General features: G+C 45.2%; 1 protein-coding gene and 2 non-coding genes across 3 annotated transcripts; all 3 read left to right on the forward strand.

Moving 5' to 3' along the window:
• Positions 1 to 193: 193 nt before the first annotated feature.
• On the forward strand, positions 194 to 10,908 carry SSR4 (signal sequence receptor subunit 4). Its single transcript, XM_088471128.1, has 6 exons — positions 194 to 301; positions 1,907 to 2,025; positions 3,014 to 3,088; positions 8,700 to 8,789; positions 8,872 to 8,937; positions 10,714 to 10,908. The coding sequence occupies exons 1-6, from the start codon at positions 244 to 246 to the stop codon at positions 10,816 to 10,818; spliced, it is 513 nt and encodes a 170-aa protein (XP_088327254.1). The 5' UTR covers positions 194 to 243; the 3' UTR covers positions 10,819 to 10,908.
• On the forward strand, positions 571 to 705 carry LOC148525196 (small nucleolar RNA SNORA42/SNORA80 family). The gene has a single exon (XR_015878305.1). It is a non-coding gene; the product is annotated as a small nucleolar RNA SNORA42/SNORA80 family (small nucleolar RNA).
• LOC148525197 (small nucleolar RNA SNORA42/SNORA80 family) lies at positions 2,079 to 2,214 on the forward strand. The gene has a single exon (XR_015878304.1). It is a non-coding gene; the product is annotated as a small nucleolar RNA SNORA42/SNORA80 family (small nucleolar RNA).
• Positions 10,909 to 23,721: the final 12,813 nt, after the last annotated feature.

Consider the following 23,721-nt stretch of genomic DNA (forward strand, 5'->3'; position numbering starts at 1 on the left):
CGTGATTTCTAAATGTGTCTTTGCCTTGAGGTTTAAAGCAATATTTTATGCGCGACAACTGGTTTAAAACATTCCAGACCCCAGTTGCCTGGGTGGTGCCCACACTAAATATGTCGCGATATAAAATGTATCCCACTGTGCATTGCGTTTCAAGCTGAGGTGGCCCAGTGTGACTCCTCCCTCTCTTCCTTAGAAGCCCCAGCAGCGGCCGGTCGGTTTTGGTGTCGTGTCTTATCCGGAGCTATGGCAGGAGCGGTGCGTGTGCTGGTAGCCGTGCTGCTGGTCTTGGCGGGTTGTACTGGTGAGTATAGGTTATTATATAGATCTATATGCCCCTTATATACTGTGCAGGGAGCGGTATACAGATCCCCTAACCCTGCCGTGCTGCACCCGGTAATAGAGTGACCGGCAGTAGCACGGGGAGTCCTTCTGGGTCAGATCTCCCATTATTCTGGCTGTGAGCTGTGGTAGGCGGTGGCTCAGTGGTTAGAGGCTCTGACTCTTGAGTAAGCTCAATGCTGCTGAGGAGCCCGGTTCGAATCCCAGGACCAGCCCCTGATACTCGCTGAAGCATGGGAATGGATTTATGGTGGGGTATGTCAGTGATCCCCTCATAGTGTAACCCGTGCTAGAGAGAAGCGCTGCTCCGAACCATTGGCAGGTCTCCCTGTCCTAGGCCTGACCACTGAAGTGAGCTGCACATACACTGTTTTCTGGACCCCACCATAAATGTTTTTAGTCCAATAAAATGGTCTGTAAGGAAGCTGAGAAGTTAATGTTCTATGTTGATAAGCATCTCCTGCGTTAGGAAATCTTGGATAGTCTGCAGTGCCAGTACCTCTGCTGTGTGTACTTGTGTACAATATCAATATGTATTATATTGTTGCAATGTTTTGGCACTTATGTTATTAACTTGTTTTTATTTTTTGCTGCAAAGCTATATGTATTATCAGTGGCCCCCATCCCTTCATCCTTCACACAATCTCTGGTTCCCCCCATTCTTATAAAACCCTTCTTTGACCACAGATGGTGTAATGGTTAGCGTTACTACCTCACAGCACTGAGGTCATGGGTTTGATTCCCACCACAGCCCGAACTGTGTGGAGTTTGTATATTCTCCTTGTGCTTCCGTGGGTTTCCTCCAGGTGCTCAGGTTTCCTCCCACACTCCAAAAATATACTGGTAGGTTAATTGGCTCCCCACAAAATTGACCCTAGTGTGCATGTGTGTGAGCATGTGGTAGGGAATACTGTAAACTGGGGCAGGGACACATGTGAATGGTAAGATACCGAATGTGTGCACTATATAAATAACTGGAAATACACATCTATGTCCCTATCTCCCACCAGCTATTCTCCTATCTCTCTTGTACCCTTTGCCCTCCAAGCTTCTTGAATGTTATCTACAACCCCCTCACTATCTTCCTCTCCTCCCACTGCCTCCATGGCCCACTTTAATCTGGCTTTCAATCTCTCCATTCAATTGAAACTGCCCTCTCCAAAGTCACCTCCCTACTACATCGGCCTCCCTGATTCACCTTTTTGCTTTACCGACTGTGCCACGTGCCCCAACCTCTCCCCTCTCCTCCCAGTCAGCATTCCCCAAGGATCAGTCCTTGCCCCCCTCTATATATCTTCCCTCAGTGAGCTTATCAGCCTACAAATACCACCTTTATGCTTACAGTACTTAAATTCACCTCTTTCTATTCCCCCCACCTCCCCACCCTGCAGTCCTATCTTGTGTCATCAGCTGTCTGTTAGCATCACCAGCACTTAGGCTATTGTATTTGGTGCAGTTTTCTGCTACCTCCTGGTGATCCCGAAAGACGTATGAAGGGTTCTGGTTTTGTCTACTTTTAGCATTTAATGGCTGAATTTGACATGTCCAATCTGGGTTTCCTTTTCAGCTGAGACCTGCACTGATCCCGTCATTGTCCCATCCTACTACACTACCTCAGATGCCGTCATCTCCTCTGAAGTGGTTTTCATTGTGGAGATCTCCCTGACGTGCACAAATGGGGCACAGGTAAGTTAGCAGGGCACAGCCGAGCAAACTCATTCCTTATACTCTCTTTAGTTGCATGGCAATGGATTTATGGTGGGGTCCAGATAATGACCTCCCCATAGTGTATCCCATGCAAGAGAAAACTGCTACTTCGAACCATTGGCAGGTCTGTCCCTGTAGGCCTTGACCACTGAAGTGAGTTGTACAAACATTTGCTTTTATGTTTGCAAAAATTAATGAGTGGGGGGGGGGGGGGGGGGTTGGTTATTTTCTATTGACCTTGATGTCATCTTAATAAATAACCAGCATCTTTATTATACCGTAACTTATGTTTTACTAAGCGAGATTATTTTTATCTAAAGCTGCACTCCTATATGGCCATTTGGGATATTTCTGCTCACTTATTTAAATGGTTGTAGAAGTGGGTGTGAGCAGGGCAACTAATCAGTAGGTGAAATTTCAGTAATATCGCACATTCTGGATTCCTATTGACTTTCCTGCTTAAAGACGCCCAGCAGCTTTGCAGAACCCTGCTTGATGCAGACAGACTGCACAGAGAGGCTCCTTGGGCTCTGGTGAATCGTGTCCTCGGTAGGGTGTCCCAGGAAAGCTGTAGTAGAACAGTAATTACTACAACATGGAAAGGCATAGACTATCAACATGCATTACTGTGTCCCTACTTTATGCTATATTAGTGTTCATTCTAGCACCCTGCAACTGTCACAACCTGTGCAGTTCCTCTTTCCTGCCTGGGGGGGGTCTCTGCTCTGGTGTTTCTAGCACACTCAGCTGATGCAACAAACTTCTGATATACAGACCAGTGTGCTAGAAGCATCTGAGCAGAAAAGTGGAACTGTACGGGTTGTGACAGGTGCTAGAATGAAGACCTAAATATATATCTGCCTGCAAAGAATGTTCCAGCTAATTATTCTACCAGTTATTGGTGTGCTCTATCCAACTGCTGTTGTAGTGACCACGCTCCTGTCCCTCTCCCCCATTCTCTTTTCAGAATGTTGCCCTTTATGCAGATGTAAATGGAAAGCAATTTCCAGTCACCAGAGGTCAGGACATTGGGAGATATCAGGTAGGAATGTTTTCTGAACTTTCATATCAAACTTTTGAACAACCATGTTCTCCTTTCCATATCACTATGTTCATAATGAAACTCCCATGTTCCATACAGAGACATAAACAGGCCTATGGGCCTAGAGGTTGGTATATGGTGGCATAGGTGCCGTAGTATATTGCTGCCCTTTTATTGGTAGGCTTAGTCACCGACCAAAGCGTTGCTTTTTATAACCTTCTTTTATAATATGGCTGTATAATGTTAAGTGGTTGCTTATTTTACCAAGAGCAAATTCGTTTGATTTAACCAAGTTGTCTGAACGACCATTTTTGTCTGTTTTCCAGTGTTTGTGAGCAAATGGTCAAAAGCCACTTGCTCCCATACATTATCAGATTTTAATGCCAACCAGACAGATTGGACAGATAATTGTATAGTGTGTGCTCAGCATAAGGTAGGGGTGGGCAATAAGCTGCCCCACAGCTGTTTTAAAACTACACATCCCAGCATGCCCTGACAGTTTTGCTATTTGGCCATGCTAAAACTGTTGCAAGAACTGAAGGATTTGTAGTTCAACAGCTGGAGGGCCACTTATTGCCCATCCCTGGCATAAGGCATGCTTCAATGTTCTATACATTATTGCTGTATTATCTTAATGGAGGATTTTTCTACTTTTTAACACTGAATGAATGTACACAGTGATATCCCAGTCCTCTTCCATGCCATTGTGTAATCAGGGCCGGATTATAGGCTGGGGCAGTCATCCTGGGCCCCCCCCCCCCTAATTAACCATTTTTAAAACAATCTTAACTGTGCCGCCTACTGCGGCCCGCGATTAAGTTCTGCCATTTGGCTCCACCCCCTCTTCAAACTGAGCGGGCGCGCAGGCTGCAGGGATACATGGGGCTGCGGGCATGCTGAGCTGAAGTGCATGTCCCTACCTCCTTTATCGGCTCCACCACCCGCCTGTTACACAAGGTGGCCAGGACCTGCTTCCTCTGCTCTGGTCGGTGGGCGCAGTGAGCACCTGGAGCGAGTAGCATGCTGTAGCCGGAAGACCAGATACCTGTTCAGCAATAGGCAGTAAGTGAGGTTGGAGGGGACAGGATGTCTTTTTGTTGGTAGTTTTGGTGGGTGGTTGTCTTGGTGGGGTGGGGGGGGTTTGTGCCGGTGCCTGTCTGGTGGTAGCGGGGTGTCTGGGAGCCGGTACTGTAGGAGGGAGAGGGGGGGGGTGCCTGGGTGCTGGTAGTGCAGGAGGGGGGAGTGCTGGTAGTGCAGGAGGGGGGGAGTGCAGGAGGGGGATGCCTGGTGTTGGTATTATAGTAGGGCGGTGTCTGGGTGCTGGTAGGGGGGGGGGGGGTGCCTGGGTGCTGCTATGGTGTTGGTAGTGAATAGGGGTTGTCTGGGCGCAGCAGATGTAATAGTATATGACGGTGGGTGCTGCAGCGGTGTTGATAGTGAATGATGAGTGTTGTGTCTGGACTGTGCGTTGGTGATAAATGTAAGAGGGTGATTGGGTGTCCTTGGTGAATGACAGAGGAGGGAAGTAATTGGTGAATGAGGGTAGTGTCTGGGTATATATGTGTGTGTGTGTTGAGAGAATATATCTCCAACTTTTATTGATCGGCGCCCCCATAGACCTTAATCTGGTCCTGTGTGTAATGTAAGGCCCTTTTTCTACGTTATCAAAGAGATTAAAAGCTTTTATTTGGCTTGTTAATTAATAAACTGATCTTACTCGCTGTACATTACAGAGGACCAACGCTTCGTTGGCTGCTGTTTCGTAACTGCAGTAATAATTGCCACTGCAGTGTTCTCCCCAGAAAATTTTGCCAGCGAGGTGACATGAAGTAGCCGCCACTTGGGACAGTGAAATACTTTGCAATAATGAAAAATGTTGATATCCTATATAAAGACTCTTGCAGATATTCAGCCACTTGCTGGCTGGACACCAATGTAATTGTCCAGCAGTGCACACTGAGGCACAATTCGCGTCTGCCCTCTCTGCAAGTTCCTGCTGCCCAAACCGTACCCTGTCTCTTTAAAGATAGGGGAGGGATCTCTGTAACTGTGCCTGTCTCAGTAACTGAAGCGCATCGACACTATGATTTTGTCTGACTGACCCCTTCAGCAAGATGGTGCTAGGCAGCCTGAAAAAGCCGGATCGGCCATGAATTTCATTGGGGAACATTGTACTGTCTCCATTTATTTTTCATTAGTTTCTCCAGCCTTAGTGGATTTGTACAACCTTTTGTCATTTATATGTGAGATTAAGTATGCATTGTGTCTGGAAGGCCTTTCGAATTGACCAAGACAAAAAACAAATTCCATACAAAATTTAGTTTGCCCTGAATATTACAATTTTTTATTACTATATTTCTTATGCCGATAACTAAAATGGGTTATTAGCTTACAAGGTGTTGCAAATTGTATGCATCTCTAATCTACATCATCTTGTTTACTGATCCCCCACGCTACAGCAACCCTGATAATCTCATTCAAATCTCTCCAACAAACTCTGTCCCTCTATCCTGTGCCCTATAGAATGCCAGGTCAGTCTGTAATAAACTGGTCCCAACCCATGACCTTTTCATCTCAAACTCCCTGAATCTCCTAGCTATTACTGAAACCTGGATTTCACCCTCTGACACCGCTTCTCCTGCAGCTCTCTCCTCTGGGGGCCTCACCTTTTCCCACACCCCACGACCTGGGGGTTGCAATGGTGGTGGTGTTGGGGTCCTTCTATCCCCTGGTTACTCATACCAACCCATTCCCTCTGAACCATCCCTCACATTCTCTTCATTTGAAGTCCATGCTATACGCCTCTTCCACCCAGTACACCTCCAAGTAGCTGTCATTTACCGTCCCCCTGGCCCTCCCTCCAAGTTCCTTGACAACTTTGCTTCCTGGCTCCCTCACTTTCTCTCCTCAGACCTTCCCTCCATTATCCTAGGTGACTTCAATATTCCAATTGATATCTCCACAGAATCCTCTGCCTCCAAACTCCTCTCCCTCACATCGTCACTTGGTCTCTCCCAATGGACCTCCTCACCCTCCCATGCGAGTGGGCATTTGCTTGATCTGGTCTTCACACACCGTTGTGATATTTCTGACCACCTCAATTCCCCATTCCCTCTTTCTGACCATCACCTTCTCTCCTTCCCCTCCTCTACCTCCAAAAGCCTCCATTACTAAGCGTAACATTGACGCTATCGACACAGGTTCCTTTTCTTCCCTGCTTGACTCATATCTCTCTCTCTCTCTCCTCTCCCCCCCTCCCCCCCCCCCCCCTTATACAACGCCTCCCTTACTTCTGCTCTGGACTCTGTCGCCCCAGCGATCACTACTCACACTCGCAGATCTACTCCTCAACCCTGGTATTCCAAATGCACCAGATACCTGCAAAGGTGTTCTCGAACTGCCGAGCGACGGTGGAGAAGATCACGCTCTAAGGCAGATTTTCTCCATTTCAAATTTATGCCCATCCGATAGTGCTGCGCTCTCCCTCTCTAAACAGTCATACTTTAAGAACCTCATCTCCTCTCAGTCCTCTAATCCCCAGCATCTCTTCAGTACTTTCAACTCCCTCCTTCGCCCACCCTCTCCTCGTCTCCCCTCCTTGCTCACTGCCCTTGACTTTGCTACCCACTTTACATCTAAAATTGATTCCATACGTCAGGACATCATATCCAACCAGTCCCCCAGCTCTCCACCTCCTCCTTTCCCAAATCACCCCTCCCCATCAACTTTGCCAACTCTAACATCCTTCTCCCCTGTATCTGGAGAGGAAGTCATGGCCCTCATCCGGACCTCCCCCCTTGATCCCGCCTCCTCCGCTTCCTCTCTCTCTCTGCCTGCTCCTATCTTGCCCACCTCATTAACCTCTCCCTCTCATCAGGCACTGTTCCTTCTGTATTCAAACATGCCCTTGTCTCCCCCATTCTTAAAAAAACCTACCCTTGATCCTAACCTTCTTTCTAACTACCGACCCATCTCTCTCCTCCCCTTTGCCTCCAAACTCCTTGAGCGGATTGTCTACAACCGCCTTACCACTTTTCTTTCCTCCCACTCCCTCCTTGACCTTTTTCAGTCTGGCTTCCGTTTTCTCCACTCCACTGAAACTGCCCTCACAAAAGTCAGCAATGACCTCCTTGCTGCCAAATCCCAAGGCCACTACTCTCTTCTCATTCTCCTTGATCTCTCTGCTGCTTTTGACACTGTGGACCACCCTCTCCTGCTGAATATCCTTCACTCCCTTGGTCTACGTGAAACAGCCCTCTCCTGGCTGTCGTCCTACCTCTCTGACCGATCTTTCTCAGTTTCCTCTCACGACTCCTCTTCCCCCCCCCCCCACAGCCTCTTACAGTAGGTGTTCCCCAAGGTTCTGTTCTTGGTCCTCTCCTATTCTCCCTCTATACTTCCTCTCTAGCTGAACTCATCAGCTCTTTTGACCTCCATTATCATCTCTATGCTGATGATACTCAGATCTACTTTTCCTCCCCTGATCTCTCCCCCTCTCTTCTGACTCGTATCTCCAACTGTCTCTTCCTGGATGTCGCAGCGATTTCTTAAACTTAATATGTCTAAGACAGAGCTGATCATCTTCCCACCCTCCCACATCACCTCACTTCCCACTATTTCTTTATCAATTGATGGAATAACTATCTCATCTAGTCCCAAGGTGCGCTGTCTTGGAGTTATCCTGGACTCATCCCTCTCCTTCAAACCACATATCCAGAACCTTTCACAGTCCTGTCGTTTCCATCTCAAAAATATTTCTAAGATCAGACCCTATCTCACCCAGGATGCTACTAAAACCCTCATACACTCACTGGTCATCTCCAGATTGGACTGTTGTAACCTCCTCCTATCTGGCCTCCCCAAATCCCATCTCTCTCCTCTCCAGTCTATCCTTAATGCTGCTGCACGGCTTATCTTCCTCTCCAAGCGCTCTACATCTGCCTCCCCTCTCCTACAAGCTCTCCACTGGCTCCACTTCCCTTTTAGAACCCAATTTAAGGTTCTCACGCTCGCTCACAAAGCCCTCACCCAATCTTCTCCCATATACATCTCTGATCTCATCTCCCTTCACGCTCATCTCAACTAATGCACGCCGCCTTTCATGCCAGCTGATTACTTCCTCCCACTCCCGCCTCCGACTTTGCCCACACTGCTCCCCACCTCTGGAACTCTCTCCCACTCCCCATCAGACTCTCCACCTGTTTGCAATCCTTCAAACGGGCTCTCAAGACCCACTACTTCATCAAAGCCTTCCAGCTATCATTCTAACTTTTTGCTACATGCACCTTCGTCCCCATCTGTGTCAACCCAGTTTGTCTTCACCCACCTTTTTAGAATGTAAGCTCTCACGAGCAGGGCCCTCTACCCTCTTGTGCTTCTCCTTATTATAGTGTCATTTACTTCTTACTCACCACTAGGGCACCTAACACTTGGTTGCTTATGCTCTGTTGCTTATCTGGGGGATATGGTTGCTAATGTAGCAATATATATTATCCATGTCCTGTATTGTATTCTGTAAGTCACTTGTATACAATTTGTTTTTGTACTTTGTAAGGCGCTGCGGAACACTTGTGGCGCCATATAAATGATGATGATGATAATCTCTTGTTAGGTCTCCTGGAGCTTGGAACACAAGAATGCTCGCTCTGGGACCTATGAAGTAAAGTTCTTTGATGAAGAGTCCTACAGTCTACTGAGAAAGGTCAGCGGCAAAGGGGTTCTAAGCTCTGTTTACGTTGTAAATAATGTGTACAATATATTCTAATAATTACTTTAATCTGTAGGCCCAGAGGAACAATGAAGATATTTCTGCCATCAAGCCTCTCTTCACTGTTAATGTTGATCACAGGGTAAGCTTTTCAAAAGTAGCACCTTAATGGAGAAGTCGTTACGGTATTTAAACTAAAATATTTAATGGTGAGATTCCTGTAGATGTACCATGTGTAATAAATCTTTTTAATATGGAAGGCCTAACTCTTTAAACCTACTGTCCACACCAACTAAATTGTAGTTAGTTCCACTGAAACTAATGGTATTTTGAGTTGTTTGGGGGCAGGGCTATTGTTACATGCATATCAGTCTTCCTGCTTTTAAACCTATTAACGGACTAAATACAAATTGTATGTTAGGTGTGAAGAGACTAACCTAAATTTTATTTTCTTAATTATGCCTAGCACAGGGGAAAGTATATTCTAATAACTCTTTATTTAAAAAAAATCAAAGCCAGGACCTCAATGTTGTCTGTCACCTCTTCTGACCTGTGAAATATAGGGTGGGGTGTGTATGTGTGTGTGTGTGTGTGTATATATATATATATATATATATATATATATATATATATATATATATATATATATATATATATATATACTTTCTTGCCTATTTACTGGAAGAACATCCTGCAGGCAAGGTCTGGTGGTGATATGTGCATGGCCTTGAGGCTTTGGCCAGGAAATCCTGCACAATTAGGGGTAGATTTACTAAAGCTTCTAAAACAAAAGTTGTGGTATTGCCCATAGCAACCAATCAGATAACAGCTATAAATTCTCTATTGCATTTTAGAAAATTTATACATGATCTGATTGGTTGCTATGGGTAACATTCCCACTTGTCTGTTTTAGAAGCTTTAATAAGTCTATCCCTTAGTCTTGATAGCAGATAGATGCCGACAGGGTTTCTGTTCAGTGTTTCCAGACAATGAGTAGTTACAGGTTCTTGGGAAGGCAGCATAACCTTGCTGTTACACAAAATCCGTTTACTGGATTACAGATTTCCATGCAATACTATAACTATATGGCCTTAAGAGGCTGAATGTACCTACACCTCTGCTTGTCACAAGGTAGGGTGCAGTAGCTATTGGTGGAGGAGAGAAAATAATGAAATTATACAATATACTGCTGCCCCTTTGCAGTTTGTGTTAAGTGCATGCCCCTCCTATATAGAAATGTCTATTCAAGTGTTTTGGGTGTCTACCTAATAGGAGCCTAATAGAACAATTAAATTGCTTCTCCGTTCAGGCTCAAGAGCCGGTAATGTCTACATTTCTGCATGCTGCTTCCTGAGGTCATGAGCAAAAAATGTGCGAGACAGTGTTTTGGGTACCAAACAGCAGTTTAGGTGCCCTATCCAGGACTTAAGATGGGTTTAGCCGCTTTAAGCAGCTAAACCTTGTGCTTTTGAGTGCGACAAACGTTATAATTAATGGGCGCCTAAACAACTGAATTGCCCCGTCGGGCACCCATTAATTAGTGTCTGACAGAAAAAATTAAATTGCACTCTTACAAGGGGAGATTCATTTATATAGTTCCAGCGTATCCTGTTATGCTTTCCAATTGGGAACACAACAGTAGTAAAATGAGACTGGGTAATAATAACAAATACAAAGCAGAAACCAGCCCTACCGACAATCTATAGACTTCTTTACATGTTGTCCGTGAATTGGAGAAGAATCCCCGAACAGTATGGCATTGTGATGTTAGGTTACCAAACTGATGCAGAACTGTCAGACACATTTATATTAAACACATTCTATAGGTTTGACATGTAATTCATAAGATTTTATTACTTGCCTTTTTTTTTTTTTGTAATAAATATATGATAACTTTGTATTTTGTACTAATTTTCAGGGGGCATGGAACGGTCCTTGGGTATCCACAGAAGTGCTGGCTGCATTGATCGGTATTTTATTATACTACACAGCATACACGGCAAAGAACAACATCCAAGCATAAAGAGAGATTGTGTTGGGGAGTGACTTGTCCTGTTGTATAAAATTGTCATGTTTTGTCATTAATGCCGAATAATAAAACTTTTCTACACAATTTGTGATCTTTGTGTTCAGTGCAATACAGAGCTAGAATGTGATGTGTCTATATGAATTGGTGCTTTAATAACAGGGGAGTCTGAAGAAGGAAACATAACATCCAGGTTGGCTTTTTATTTAAGGCCTTTAAAAAACAGAAATGGAAACAATCAATGTTTATATTTAATTTTCCATCTAGAAATCTAACAATATAATTGTTCCCATTAAAATTCATCTGATCTCAGTGTTGTCTGCATGGGTGTTACTGAACATTGGAAGTCTCATGTACCTACTGCATGTTATTTATACTGTAATGCCTGGAGACAGTATGGCTGGGAATGCTTTCTATGTTTTATTGAGATGTATAGCTGATCTGCCTCTACAGCCACTTATACATGGAACAATATTGTGAATGATTACAATATCATTATCGTTCAATATTGTTCCATGGCCGTACTTGCAGGCCGATCTCGTCCGATCCTGCAAGTTCGGGGATGCAGCCGGTGATGTCACTGAACGATATAATTCAGTGTGTATGCTCAAAGTCGGGAACAACATTGAGCCCAGCATGTGAGGGGACAACACTGAATGATATGGAGCGTGTATATGCGGCTTCTAACGAATCTCCCCAGTGTAGTAATATTCAGTTCCTATTTTTTCCCTCCCACTTCCCAACTACAATAACCTGCAACAATGAAATGATGGAAAATGAGTCTTGACATTAATTACATAGGTGAAACATGAGCAAAACTTAAGACTAAAACATGTCTGATTATAGTGATTTTTATTTTTAAATATTACAATGCTTGTAAAGTAAAGAACTTTCTTGATTTATACAGTCCCTATTGTACAGCAAAATTGATTATACCACAGAACACACCAAGCCTGGATGATGTAACCCAGAAGAAACCCTTTTGTAATCCATCAATGTGACAATTAACTGATGGTTAGTGGGATATGCATCAATCATATCTGAATGAGATCCTAACAGGTGATCAATACTGCAGCTACTGTATAGGGAATGCTAATCTAAACATTCAGCAAATATTTAATTGGAGATGGTCGGTCAATTATTAGTTTAATTCACAAAATTGACAAAGCTGAAGCTTTAAACCCCCCCAATTCCTAACCTGGCTGACTATTTGCTCTTCCCAGTGCTTTGGAAAGCAACCAATCGGGGAGATACTGATGTTATAAAACACTCTAGGGATGGGTAATAGTTCTAACAGTGTTAGAACTACACATCCCAGCATGCCCTGCCACCGTTTTGCTATTTGGCCATGCTAAAACTGTTACAAGGCACGCTGGATTATGTAGTTCAACAACAGTTGGAGGGCCGATAATTGCCCACCCCTGCTAGTTGGGTTGTGGCACTGCAGGGAATCACCCCCTGGTGGTTAGTGTGCTTCTGCATGTTGCAGATATTCCCTGTGATTTGTAACCCCAGGGTGGAGAAGTACAAAGCTTTGGAGATTGCCAAGTTTTTGATTTCCCTCTACTTTATGAACCAGCTCCTACCTGCCATGTTACAGGGAGATGTAGTTACCATCCTGGCGGTTGGGATGCCGGCGATGGAATCTCAACGGTAAGTATTAGGTTTAGGGGTTATGCTGGGGGGGTGGAGGACTTACCTGCAGGCGTCTGTATCCCAACCGCCGGGATCCCGTACCCAACCAGTTACAGGTCTCTGAAAAAAATGATAGATGATTGGTTAGTATTTTATCTCCATCAACTGTCACTCTCCAGATACATATACAAATGAAAATAAAAACTAAATACACAATCATTCAACAAATATATAGGAAAAGCTCATGTGATCGTATAAGATATACAGTGCACATTAGGAAAACATACATTTAAATAGATATGGAATAAGTAAAAAAAAAAATCACCCTCCTGCAAGTGACAGCTGGAAGCTGTGGGTAACAGCAGCCGCAATAGCGACGAAGGGGTCTCTGATATGCCAAGTTTCCCTTCTTCGCCCACTGATCATCTATGTATGCTATGAGGGCCTGTGCACGGAAGCCTGTTTTTGTCACAAACTTTTCTACTGGTCTAATATATTTCAAACAAGAGCTGCACAAGTATTTATATTACATGAGCAATAGTCTGGGACAGACTATTAGTGTCTGGTGCTGCTTGTTGAAAATACAGGGGACCCTTACGTCTTCCGTCTTCCCCCCCCCTCCCCCTCCCCCTGTATTTACACAACCAGGACTGGCTCACAGAAAGGCGGTGCTGGTTGTGCTTTTCTATTTTAACTATTTAATAGTCGGGTGTATCGAGGGGCCAGAACACCCCTGGCAAAATAAGGGACTGTATATGGTAGCATCTACAGGGGACATGGCAGACTCCGTTCCAGTCCATGGCTGTCTGTCACACACTCGAGTCACAGACAAGCATGGGGGTACTGAGGAGGTGCCAGCTCCCCTGGGGGGCACATGGGAAGTTGTCCCCAGCTACAAAGCACTGCAGAGGCTAGGGATGGAGTCTGGGAGGGGAGAGAACAGGTGGCCAGTACCTGTCAGACACGGTGCTGAGGAGCTCTGTAGGGGATTATCAGCTTTCAACGACATTGGTACCTCCGCTCCTATTACCTGTGATGCCGAAAACTAGCACCCGCTCTGGCCGCACTGGGAGAAACCGACACCACACGCACAGGGTGCCACCTGTGCAATCTGTCTTATTCCCTCGCCACACACTGACAACTCCCTGATCACTGTTCTCGCCGAATAATGAGGCAGGAGCAAGGCTGCTAGACGGGATAGGTGGTGAGACACTGGATATCCTGCTGGACCCCCAAATTTGGCATGGACTGATCCATAGTACGGTATCCACCGAGGCTCAGACTTCCTCAAATGACATGCAGGAATGTTGCTCCTATTGCAATGACAACTATTGCTATGTACAGTCTGCACATAGTAACTACTACAGTATGTGTTTCTCCCTTACTGACAGTGGGTGGCACTGCTGGAGCGGCACCCCTGGCCAAGGGGCAGATACACCCGTTAATAGCTTTTACAGACAGAAGCATGAATAGATATCACTGATCTGTGCATGCTCCCGTCTTGCTTGCATCTGCTCAGGCTATACTCGCTAGCCTGAAGCAGGTCTATTACTTTGCGAGTTTTCGGTAAGTAATTTTGTGAGGGTTTAAAACTTGCACTCTATTACATTGACCGAGTTGTATGTTTTCCATGGGAAAACATCTGGATGCGCTTTTGGCCATTGCAAGTTGCGGGAATACGAGAAACAAGCGAGTTTGCATGTTCTCGCATCCTATTACATGTGCGAGTTGTAAAAAAATGCGAGTGTAGCGCTATATTCGCATGTTTTTTTACAATTTGCACCCTATGAATCCTGGAATCCAAAAGAAGTAGGGAGAAAAACAGCAGAAATAATAACTTTCTATTTTCCAGTTCTAGATATTTGTTTATATGGAGATATACAGTTTACATGGCCACATTTACCTTATTGTGATATTGTTATATGTAATAAATGTTGCCTTTATTATGAGGCACTTTTAGAGTATTTATTTACAATTTATGTTTTCTAGCTGACACAGCGCAGGTTGATTATTTTCTGTTTAAAGTTTCCCCTGTGTTCAAATCAGATGACAGGAGTATACCATGTGCTCAGTGAGTGCAGGAAGTTAGAAGTGTGATTTTGCAGACTAGTGTGGAACCAGCAACAGCATCAGCTCCCCCTTATAGGACAGGCAATCCCTGTGGTGTCCCAGTGCTTCTGCTGCCGGTCCCTCACAGCTCCTCTCCCTGCCCGCACAGGATGCAGCCGCCCGGGCTGTCTCACTCACCTCACTCAGTGGTCCCTGAATTTGTAGGACTGCAGCTGATTGATGAGGATGATGCGGGCGGCTGCCTCCACCTGCTCAGTGCTGGACGTGTCCGCGGACATCTCATCATCTGCTGCCTTCCTGTAGCCCGGAGGGGTGCAGCATAGAACCTGCCAGGGAGGACAGAGTTTAGAGTATTAGATGGATATCAGTAGCCGGATATATGGCCGGGGCAGGGGATGGGGAGAGCAGGGATACCCGGAGAGGCATCAGGGGCGGTCAGGTGTAGCCAGAGGAGAGAGTGAGACACTGATTATTGGACCAATTGCCTATGACGTCATTAGGTTAGGGTACTAGAAACCTAGGATAGCAGATATTCCCTTGCACCCAACACAATTTATTATTGCATGTGATGACAGCCTTTGGCGGGCTGTCACTGAAACTACCTATATTTCTCCTTATAGCGAACTCTCTTATACGGTTGTGTTGGAGTTTCCTTGTACAGACATAACTGAGAGAAAAGAGATCTGGTTTTCTTGGCTCCTCCACAGCAGCATACACAATGGAGTCAACCCACCCCCCCTACAGAGACAGGACATGGAAAAAATCCCACACCTATAGGGTATAAAAGACCACTGCTTCATTCCTTCCTGTGTCTTTTGGCACAATATAATATTAATCAGTATTTAGGGAGGGTAGCATGTTGCCATGGAGAAGTCCTGGAAACCAGATTAGCAGGTAGTAATCTCCTGTAGCCTATTACTCCTCCACGGCAGCATATGTAATGGGATGAAATCAAATCTGAACTTTACTTAGGATGGGCCACATTATACTGTATAAATTAGCTGAAAAATAAGTTATACCGCTTTCACACCAGACTTTGCCGGGACAACCAGCTCCTGGCTTGGTGTGAAAGGGTCAACCCGCGATGTGTGTCCCGGGAACCCAGCACTGACCCTGGTTGCTACCAGGGTTGAACCCGGCACTGACCCAAGTAATGTTGCGACCAGGGACGGTCCGAGCCTAAGTTTATTGGTAAGCATAGATTTTGGCGCCCCTTTGTGGACTGCATACTGAAGCCACGAGCCTGATAAAGGAAAGGGGTGTTGTCTCATGGGAAAAGCCGTACCTACGAGCCACACATTTAACTCAGGACACAGCGCCCGCCGTTCGCAAAGGTGCCATGGCCTTGTGGCAGGGGCGTGGCCATGTCTCACACCACTGTTTCGTCACTTGTTTGAGAGCATGCACAGTACTCCCGTACATGGTGGGATGAGCAGCAGCTCATCATCACTGGCACAGGCAGGCAGTCAGGCACAGCATTGAAGCTGGAGCACACAGGACCACAGTCAAGTAGACAAGCACAGCAGAGGATCTGGTGGGCAGGTGTGCGGCGCCGGCATGACATCATCATGCCACGTTGTGCAGCCAGAGGAGGCAGTGCTGGAAATTTACAAGGCACTGGCAACCATAGTCCTGTAACCAGGCGGATATGAATTTGCGGATCCGGATCGACTGTGAGTAAAGAGATGAACCCAGCGTTCATCATCTCTCTTTCCACTCAGTGGTGCCGGTACCTTAATTGTGGCCCGGCGGCTTCACAGCGCCCTCTGCCAGCTTTATCGCGAATTCTGACTTTTCGCCTCTAATTGAATATGGGCCTTAACTTAAATTCTTAACTTGTGAATTTCTATCTACAGGAAGTGAAATGAAAGCGAGGCCTAACATTTGGTAACCACTGCACCTCAGCTACTTAGCTGCTAGGCTGGTCACTTGGCCTGCACATTAGGATGTCGTCACAGAGTCCTTGATGGCATCACCGAGCCATGCATTTTGTGTGTATAGCCCAGTGCCATCTGCTTTGCCCTGCTCCAGAGATCAGATAATGCCCAGCAAATTAGGTATAGCTGGGGTGTTTATTTAAATAATCTTTAGTTTTTAATGCTTCTACCCAAATAACTTCAGAATTTTTATGAAGTCCATAAGGGCAGCTGTGTGTATTATACTGTAATCTCAGGTAGTATAGATTAGTTACAGCATTAATGCTGCTTTTACAGGGAACTACAACTGTAGCCAGATAATAATATAAAAAACATTTTTACATTTAAAATATGCAATACAGAAAAAAAAAATAAACCTTGAATTCAAAGTTAAAATTAGGGAACTCAAAACATATATGGTTGCGGTCAGCCAGGTTTGAGATAGATAAATATATATTTTTTTTTTCTATTTTATGTGTAGTTTATAATTTTTTGGTATCTGACCTGTGATTTTATAATGGTCAAGGTTTCTTCTAACAACGTTTGGGGTTCACAATAGTAAATAAAAGGTGCGGTTCTGACAGGCAGGGTGTTAGAGCAGTCACCCGTGTCAGGGAGGTGTAAAGGGCAGGTGCCAGCATGTACTGACAGGCAATGGCACTACAAGCACCAGCAAGTCAGTGGTGACGTAGCGTAGAATTGTTCCCTCTACTCTGCTCCCACAACCTTGGAGAAGGGAAGGTGCGCGAGCTGCCTGCCTCCGTGACCGGAACTCTGCCGGGGTCTCGCGCTGTGCAGCTCCGTCCCGGGACTGGCTGCGGCGCCCTCCTCCGCGCGTGGCCGTCCGTTGGGCTGGCATGTCGCGTGGACACCTACAGCGGTGTCACCTGGCCGGCTGGTGCGGCGTATCGGCGCTTCCCCTGCGGCTGCGCTCTGTCCTGTATCTCCTGACCCTCTGTGGATGGCAGTTCGGGCTTTGGACTCTGGTTGGATGGTTCCCTTCTGCAGGTATGTAGCGCTACACTGCCATCTAGTGGTCAAAATGCCAAAATTACACTTTCACTAGTTCACCTGTGCCTATTGTGTAGCAGAGGTTCTCAAACTCGGTCCTCAGGACCCCACACAGTTCACTTTTTGCAGGTCACCCAGCAGGTGCACAGGTGTATTCATTACTCACTGACACATTTTAAAAGATCTACAGGTGCAGCTAACTATTTACTAGTAATTATGCAAAACATGCACTGTTTGGGGTCCTGAGGACCAAGTTTGAGAACCTGTGATGTAAAGTCTCATATTTGCCTCCCTGATGCCATTGCCGTTATCTGTAATGGGTGCACGGGCCCCTGGGTTCAGGGGGCCCACACCCTGCACCCATAATTATACATGCAAGAATTTTTTTTTTTTTTTTCATTTTTGAGAACTGTTTCTTCCTTTTCCTTGAGTGCCAGAATAGTTTAGAATAATAAAAAAAAGAAAAAGAAAAAATCCACAATTCACTGATTTTATTTGAATATTTCTAAAGCTGCATACACACATGATTATTTGAACGATTATCGTTAAATGATATCGTTCAACGATAATCGTTTGGAAAAAATCATTCACTTTCTGAGTCAAAACGATGAACGATTATCATTCATACACGTTCACGTTTTTAGTTTGTAGTTGTAGTTCAGTCAGACTTGTCAACTCAACGATTTTCATTAATGGAATATGCAAAAATCGTTTGTAGTTAAAAAAAAATCGTTTCATTACACTTTAAAAAATCTGACAGAATCGTTCATAAAATCGGCGGTAACAAAATCGTTGTGTGTGTATGCAGCTATAGTGTGTTTATCCCACATCCATAGCCACAACAGTCAATTAATAAATTAACTGCTTTCCTAGCTGTGACTATTTAAGAAAAAAAAAAAAACAACTGTCGTGGTAATACTGGACCAGGGATTGTTTGGGTTAACTTACTGCTTTGCAGATATGCATGCAGGAGCTGGTTTGGGCTCTCAGTTCTACTGTTTTTTTTGTTTTTTTTTAAATATTATAAAAAAAATTAAGGAGTCTATGGGGTCTATTCACTAAGCCTTATGGGGAGGGAGATGTACTAAGCTCTGGAAAGTGATAATTGGAGAGTGATAAACGGCCAGCCACTCAGCTCCTAACTGTCACTTTACTGGCTGTTTTAAAAATGACAGGTAGGAGCTGATTGGTTGGTAGTTTATCACTCTCCAATTTATCACTTTCCAGAGCTTAGTACATCTGCCCCAAGGAAATAAATTGGATGGAGATTAAATACCAACTAATCAACCCTTAACTGTCATTTTTCAAACACCATCTGTAAAGTGACAGTTAGGAGCTGATAGGTTGGTACTTTATCTCCACCCACTTTATCTCTCTCCAAGGGGGAGATGTACGTACTAAGCCTTGGAGAGAAATAAAGTACCAACCAATCAGCTGTTAACTGTCATTTTTCAAACACTGCCTGGCAAGTGACAGTTAGGAGCTGATTGGTTGGTACTTTATCTGTCTCCATTTTATCACTCTCCAAGACTTAATACATTTCCCTCCAAGGCTTAGTACATAGACCCCCTTATGCCCAGATTGATCAAGGAGTGATATTTTTGTTATCACTCGTTACTAATCTTAAATGGTGCTCCAACCAATCAGCTCCTGTCATGTGTTTGAAAACTGACAGAAGCTGATTGGAAGGAGCACAATATAAGATTAGTATCGAGTGATAACAAGAATATCACTGCTTGATAAAATAAAAAAATATTTCTGATGATAAAATAAAAATCTCAAAACATTCTATGCAAGTACCGCTACAGTACTAGTTAAATAGGCTTCTAGTGCCTTTGGGAAACCTTCATCAGATAGCAGTGTTAACACAGGTATGCTTATAGCAAAAGTCACTGACTAGAATTTTTGTGTATATTAGTATTATTATCATTATTATTATATTAGCTAAAACATTGGGAAGCAGTCTGGAAGCCGACGGACAAAATCACGACCGCCAGCTTCCCAACTGTCTAATCCCGGCAAGGCACTAATGACAAGCGTTGAAATCTCTCTCAGATCCGCCCTTCACACACACAGTTCTCCCCCTCACAAAGATCTCCCCTCCTCACACAGATCAACCTCCGCACACACTTATACACACACAGCTCTACCACTTAATAAAGCTCCCCTCCCTTCACACACACAGGTATTCCACCTTTTACTCAGATCTTTTCCCTCCCTCCCTACTATTGCAGGGCATCGGAGATCAGACATTAGACTGGGGGGGGGGAGGAGGGAATCACCTGCTGATGAGCTGATCCTGAACCACATAAGTGCATCCATACAGCGGCGTGATGAGCAGGCCCGCCAATAGCTGTGGCGGGCCCCGGTAATAGGGGGCGTGGCCTAACTGTGGGAGGCGTGGCCACACCCCCTCGCCAAGGAAGAAAAAAAATTTGCGCTCTGAGCCCCCTCAGCCCGGCGCAAAGCTAGGGGGGGCGCGATCAGTGTGATCGCTCCCCCGCACAGGCATAGGAGACTGCTGTGGCCATGAGCAGTCTCCAACTGCAGATCAGCACACGCTGTGTGCTGGGCTGCTGTGAGGGGGGGGAGTGGCGCCGGACCCGGGCCCCCACCGGGCCCCTCAGGAAGCCCGGGTAATCTGTACCCGCTCCCCCCCCCTCTCGGCACCCCTGGTGGTGAGGGTGGAGCAACCCCTGTTTGGAGGCACTGATCTCTTTATGTGTTTCAGGCTCAGCTCAGCAGGTGCTCTGCCATTCGTTGGATGGCTGATCTCTGGCGCCCTGGCCGAAGCAGGCGCCTGGAGTATGTGCTCCACTGGAACCACAGTCGCTACTTTCCTGTGTGTATATATACATTAATGTGCTAACGCCTGCTGCATTTATTCTGTTTATGGGGTTTCTGCACTTTTCAATGGACCAAGTAGGCTCAACTGTCTTAAAACTTAACCCAGCACAGTGACAGTAACCACAATATAATGCGAGAATTACAGTGTCCTGCATATAACACATATCGCAGTGATTGCCATTTAACACAGAGAGCATTATATAATACAGAGGGTCTCATTCAGACCCGCTCGCAAGCGCCGATGCGCTCGCAAGCGGGTCGATGTAGAGGCCCTGCGCATGCGCAGCGACTGCACTGCGTGTGCGCAAGCCCCGGAGCGAGAGAGAAATTCTCTCGCTCCGGGGCTTACTACAAAAGGGGCGGCTGTCAATGGTGATCGACAGCTCTCACCGTTTTGTAGGCGGGGCGGCTTGCCAAACGGAGGCGTTCCCGACATTTGGGGGCGGCCCCACTGACATCACTCGTAATGTCAGTGGTGAGCTTCCGGCTCTAATAGAGCTGAAAGTTCACTGGGGCTTGCGGCAGACGAGACCCTACCACAAGGGTCTCGTCGCAAGCCCCAATGGTCGCGATTGTCTTGACCATCGTGACCATTTAGAGATGCGGCCACCCTCATTCAGAGCGAGCACTCACATTTTGCGAGCAGCTCTGAATGAGGTCCAGAGTGTGTTGAGGTTACCACCATAAAATACAGTGAGCATTAGTGACCACCATAAAATACAGTGAGCATTACAGTGACCACCGTATATTACAGAGCGCATCACAGTAAGTGCCATATAATACAGAAAGCATTGCAGTGACTGATTTTATACAGAGAGCATCGCAGTGACTGCAATATAATAGAGAACATCAGTGTCCACCATATAACACACCAATCAGCCAAGTGACCACCATACACTATTGAGAACATTGCAATGAGTGCCATATAATACAAAGACCTTAAACGACCACCACAAACTACACAGGACATTACAACCACACACTATGGCCCCTGGAATTGAATAAATCAGACAGCAAACTGATGGGAGATGTATCCCTTCTGAACATCAGTGCCTCAGCCTGCAGTGCATTATTGCATACCACTTATCAGCAGCCAGCAGGACTGACACTTCAGGAGGATCAGTCACCCTGCCAGACTGCCTTCATGGAGCTGCTTCCTTCAGGGCGCGTTGGTGGTGGGGTGGCACCTTTGTGACATCACACATCCTGACGTCACGCTGCACAGAGAAGATGCCACGTCAATGTGTATGCGGCGCAAGGAGGGCTAGTGAAACATTCATGTGTATCCAATTTATGCCAGCAGTGGAGTTTGTTCCACTGGTGCTACGGCCGGGAGGGGGCCACGGCTCACGTCCAGTGAGGGTGAGGCCTCGGAGCAGGCTGTTGAAGAAAACAAATTCCTATCTACAGCAGCTACACAGCTGTTACTGTGGTCTATTTTTATGGGGGGCCTGGAGCAACAGCTCCATCCTGTTAATCTGGCCCTACTCTCACAGTGTGTTCTATGCTGAAACAATCTATAAATGGGGAAGGACGATAAGTGCCTTGTTAGAAAAGATTCCAAGAGAGTTTGTGAGCCTGCTTGTCTAGTTCTACATTACTTCCATTCCTCAAAAGCTCCAATACACCTCCCTCTGAAGACCTACTTTCTCCACAGAGCCAAGCTCCATCAGAGACTGTGGCTTCCTCCTCATAGTGCTCATCTCATGCTTCCTTTTCTCCTCCCACAATGAAATGGAGAATTTGGTGAGATACTCTGGCAGCTTAAAATCTTGCTGACAAAGCAGGATTTTCAAGACCTGGAACAATTTCAGGATTCTATGAAAGCACAAATTTTAGAATTTAATTTGGAACTTTCTCAAATAGAGACCCAGGTTTCAGCTCTGAAGGAGTCTACAGAATTTTTGTCTGCAATCCAAAAGCAGTTTGAGGTGCAAGCTAGTAAACTGAGGGACATTAAACGCCACCTTGAGGATCCCGACAACAAAGGCCGCCATCATAACTTGAGGATCCGGGGCATACCTGAAGATGAGATTGTGTGAAGAAATCTTCACAACAGGTGCTTTAATGGGCACTATTTCCACAGCAGCTGTAATAAATGAGTGTAGTCACACTCAACAGAAAAGATGCTACAAAGATAGTATGATACAGCGCTAATATGAGATTAATACAATTGAATGATGTATTGTAACCAGATGAAGTATAATCAATAAATAAATTTAATATATAAAATTATACACTAACACATATATATATATATATATATATATATATATATATATAATATATAAATAAATATCACATTAAAAACATGTAAAGGCCAATCGATGGATAAGTTTCCAGACGGAATCACATGTAATCAAACATTCAGGAGAAACAAAGTAGAGATCTAGTGAGAGAAATCAATTATCTTCTGGGAGATAACAGGCAACAATTGTGTATGTTGCTAGTGGTAACCGTTCAAGCTGGTCGTGAATGTAGTAGATGGAGGCAACTTCTCCAACGGGGGGAACAGGGTAGCTGCGACTACCTTGCAAATGTGAAGAATCCTGTAGATCGTGTCTGCATCCCCGCCTCAACCTCAGTGTTGTAAGAGCATCCAATTTGCTGTGTGGTGTAAGTCTCTATGGGTCTCCTGAGATGATAGCAGGTATCTGAGGGTAACAAATATGGTCCAATGCCCCATCTGACGCGTTTTGCACCGCTATTTGGGGGCTTTTTTCAAAGAGTGATGTACTTCTCCATATGGACCCTTTTTATATCCAAACGAGTTCCTTCTTATTAGTGCTTAATTAATTACACCTGTTAGGATTCCACCTCCTGATCCACCTCCTCTAGACTCTAAAGCTGCCCTCACACATAGCGATTTTTTCCCCGATCTGGCCGATTCTGACACATCGGAACAACAGATCGGGTAAAAATTGACCAAATCGTTGAGTCCCTACTCACGATCACAATGCGATGCGAGCCCCAGCAGGACGCACATCGCATCTTCAGATCTGGCGTGCTGTAGGGCAGATCTGACGATCTAGACTCAAATGCACTGTGAAAAGTCTGGTTGCAGGAGATCGGATGAAGATTGGATGAAGATTGGACAGCATATCGTGTGCAGAGCTGCCGGGAGAGTTTCAAGGGAAATCGGACACATCGTCGGAACGAGATTATAGTCGGTATGTGTGTTGGCACCTTTAGTTAAATAATACATATCTAATAAAAAATACTCCATTTCTATATATAGATATATTCTTTCTCCACCAAATGATCTATTACATCATAAAGATCCCAGTTCAATGCCTTACCCCCACTCTATCCAGGCTCTTAGGTAATTTTAGTTGTTTTAGTGTATGCTATCAGTATTCAATACCATATTCTCTAATTAAAAAAACTTCTTTACAATATGGATATCAACAAACTACATTGA

The sequence above is a fragment of the Taudactylus pleione genome, unplaced genomic scaffold (assembly GCF_031769625.1).
Source record: "Taudactylus pleione unplaced genomic scaffold, aTauple2 ptg000110l, whole genome shotgun sequence".
In the NCBI taxonomy this organism is placed as follows: domain Eukaryota; kingdom Metazoa; phylum Chordata; class Amphibia; order Anura; family Myobatrachidae; genus Taudactylus; species Taudactylus pleione.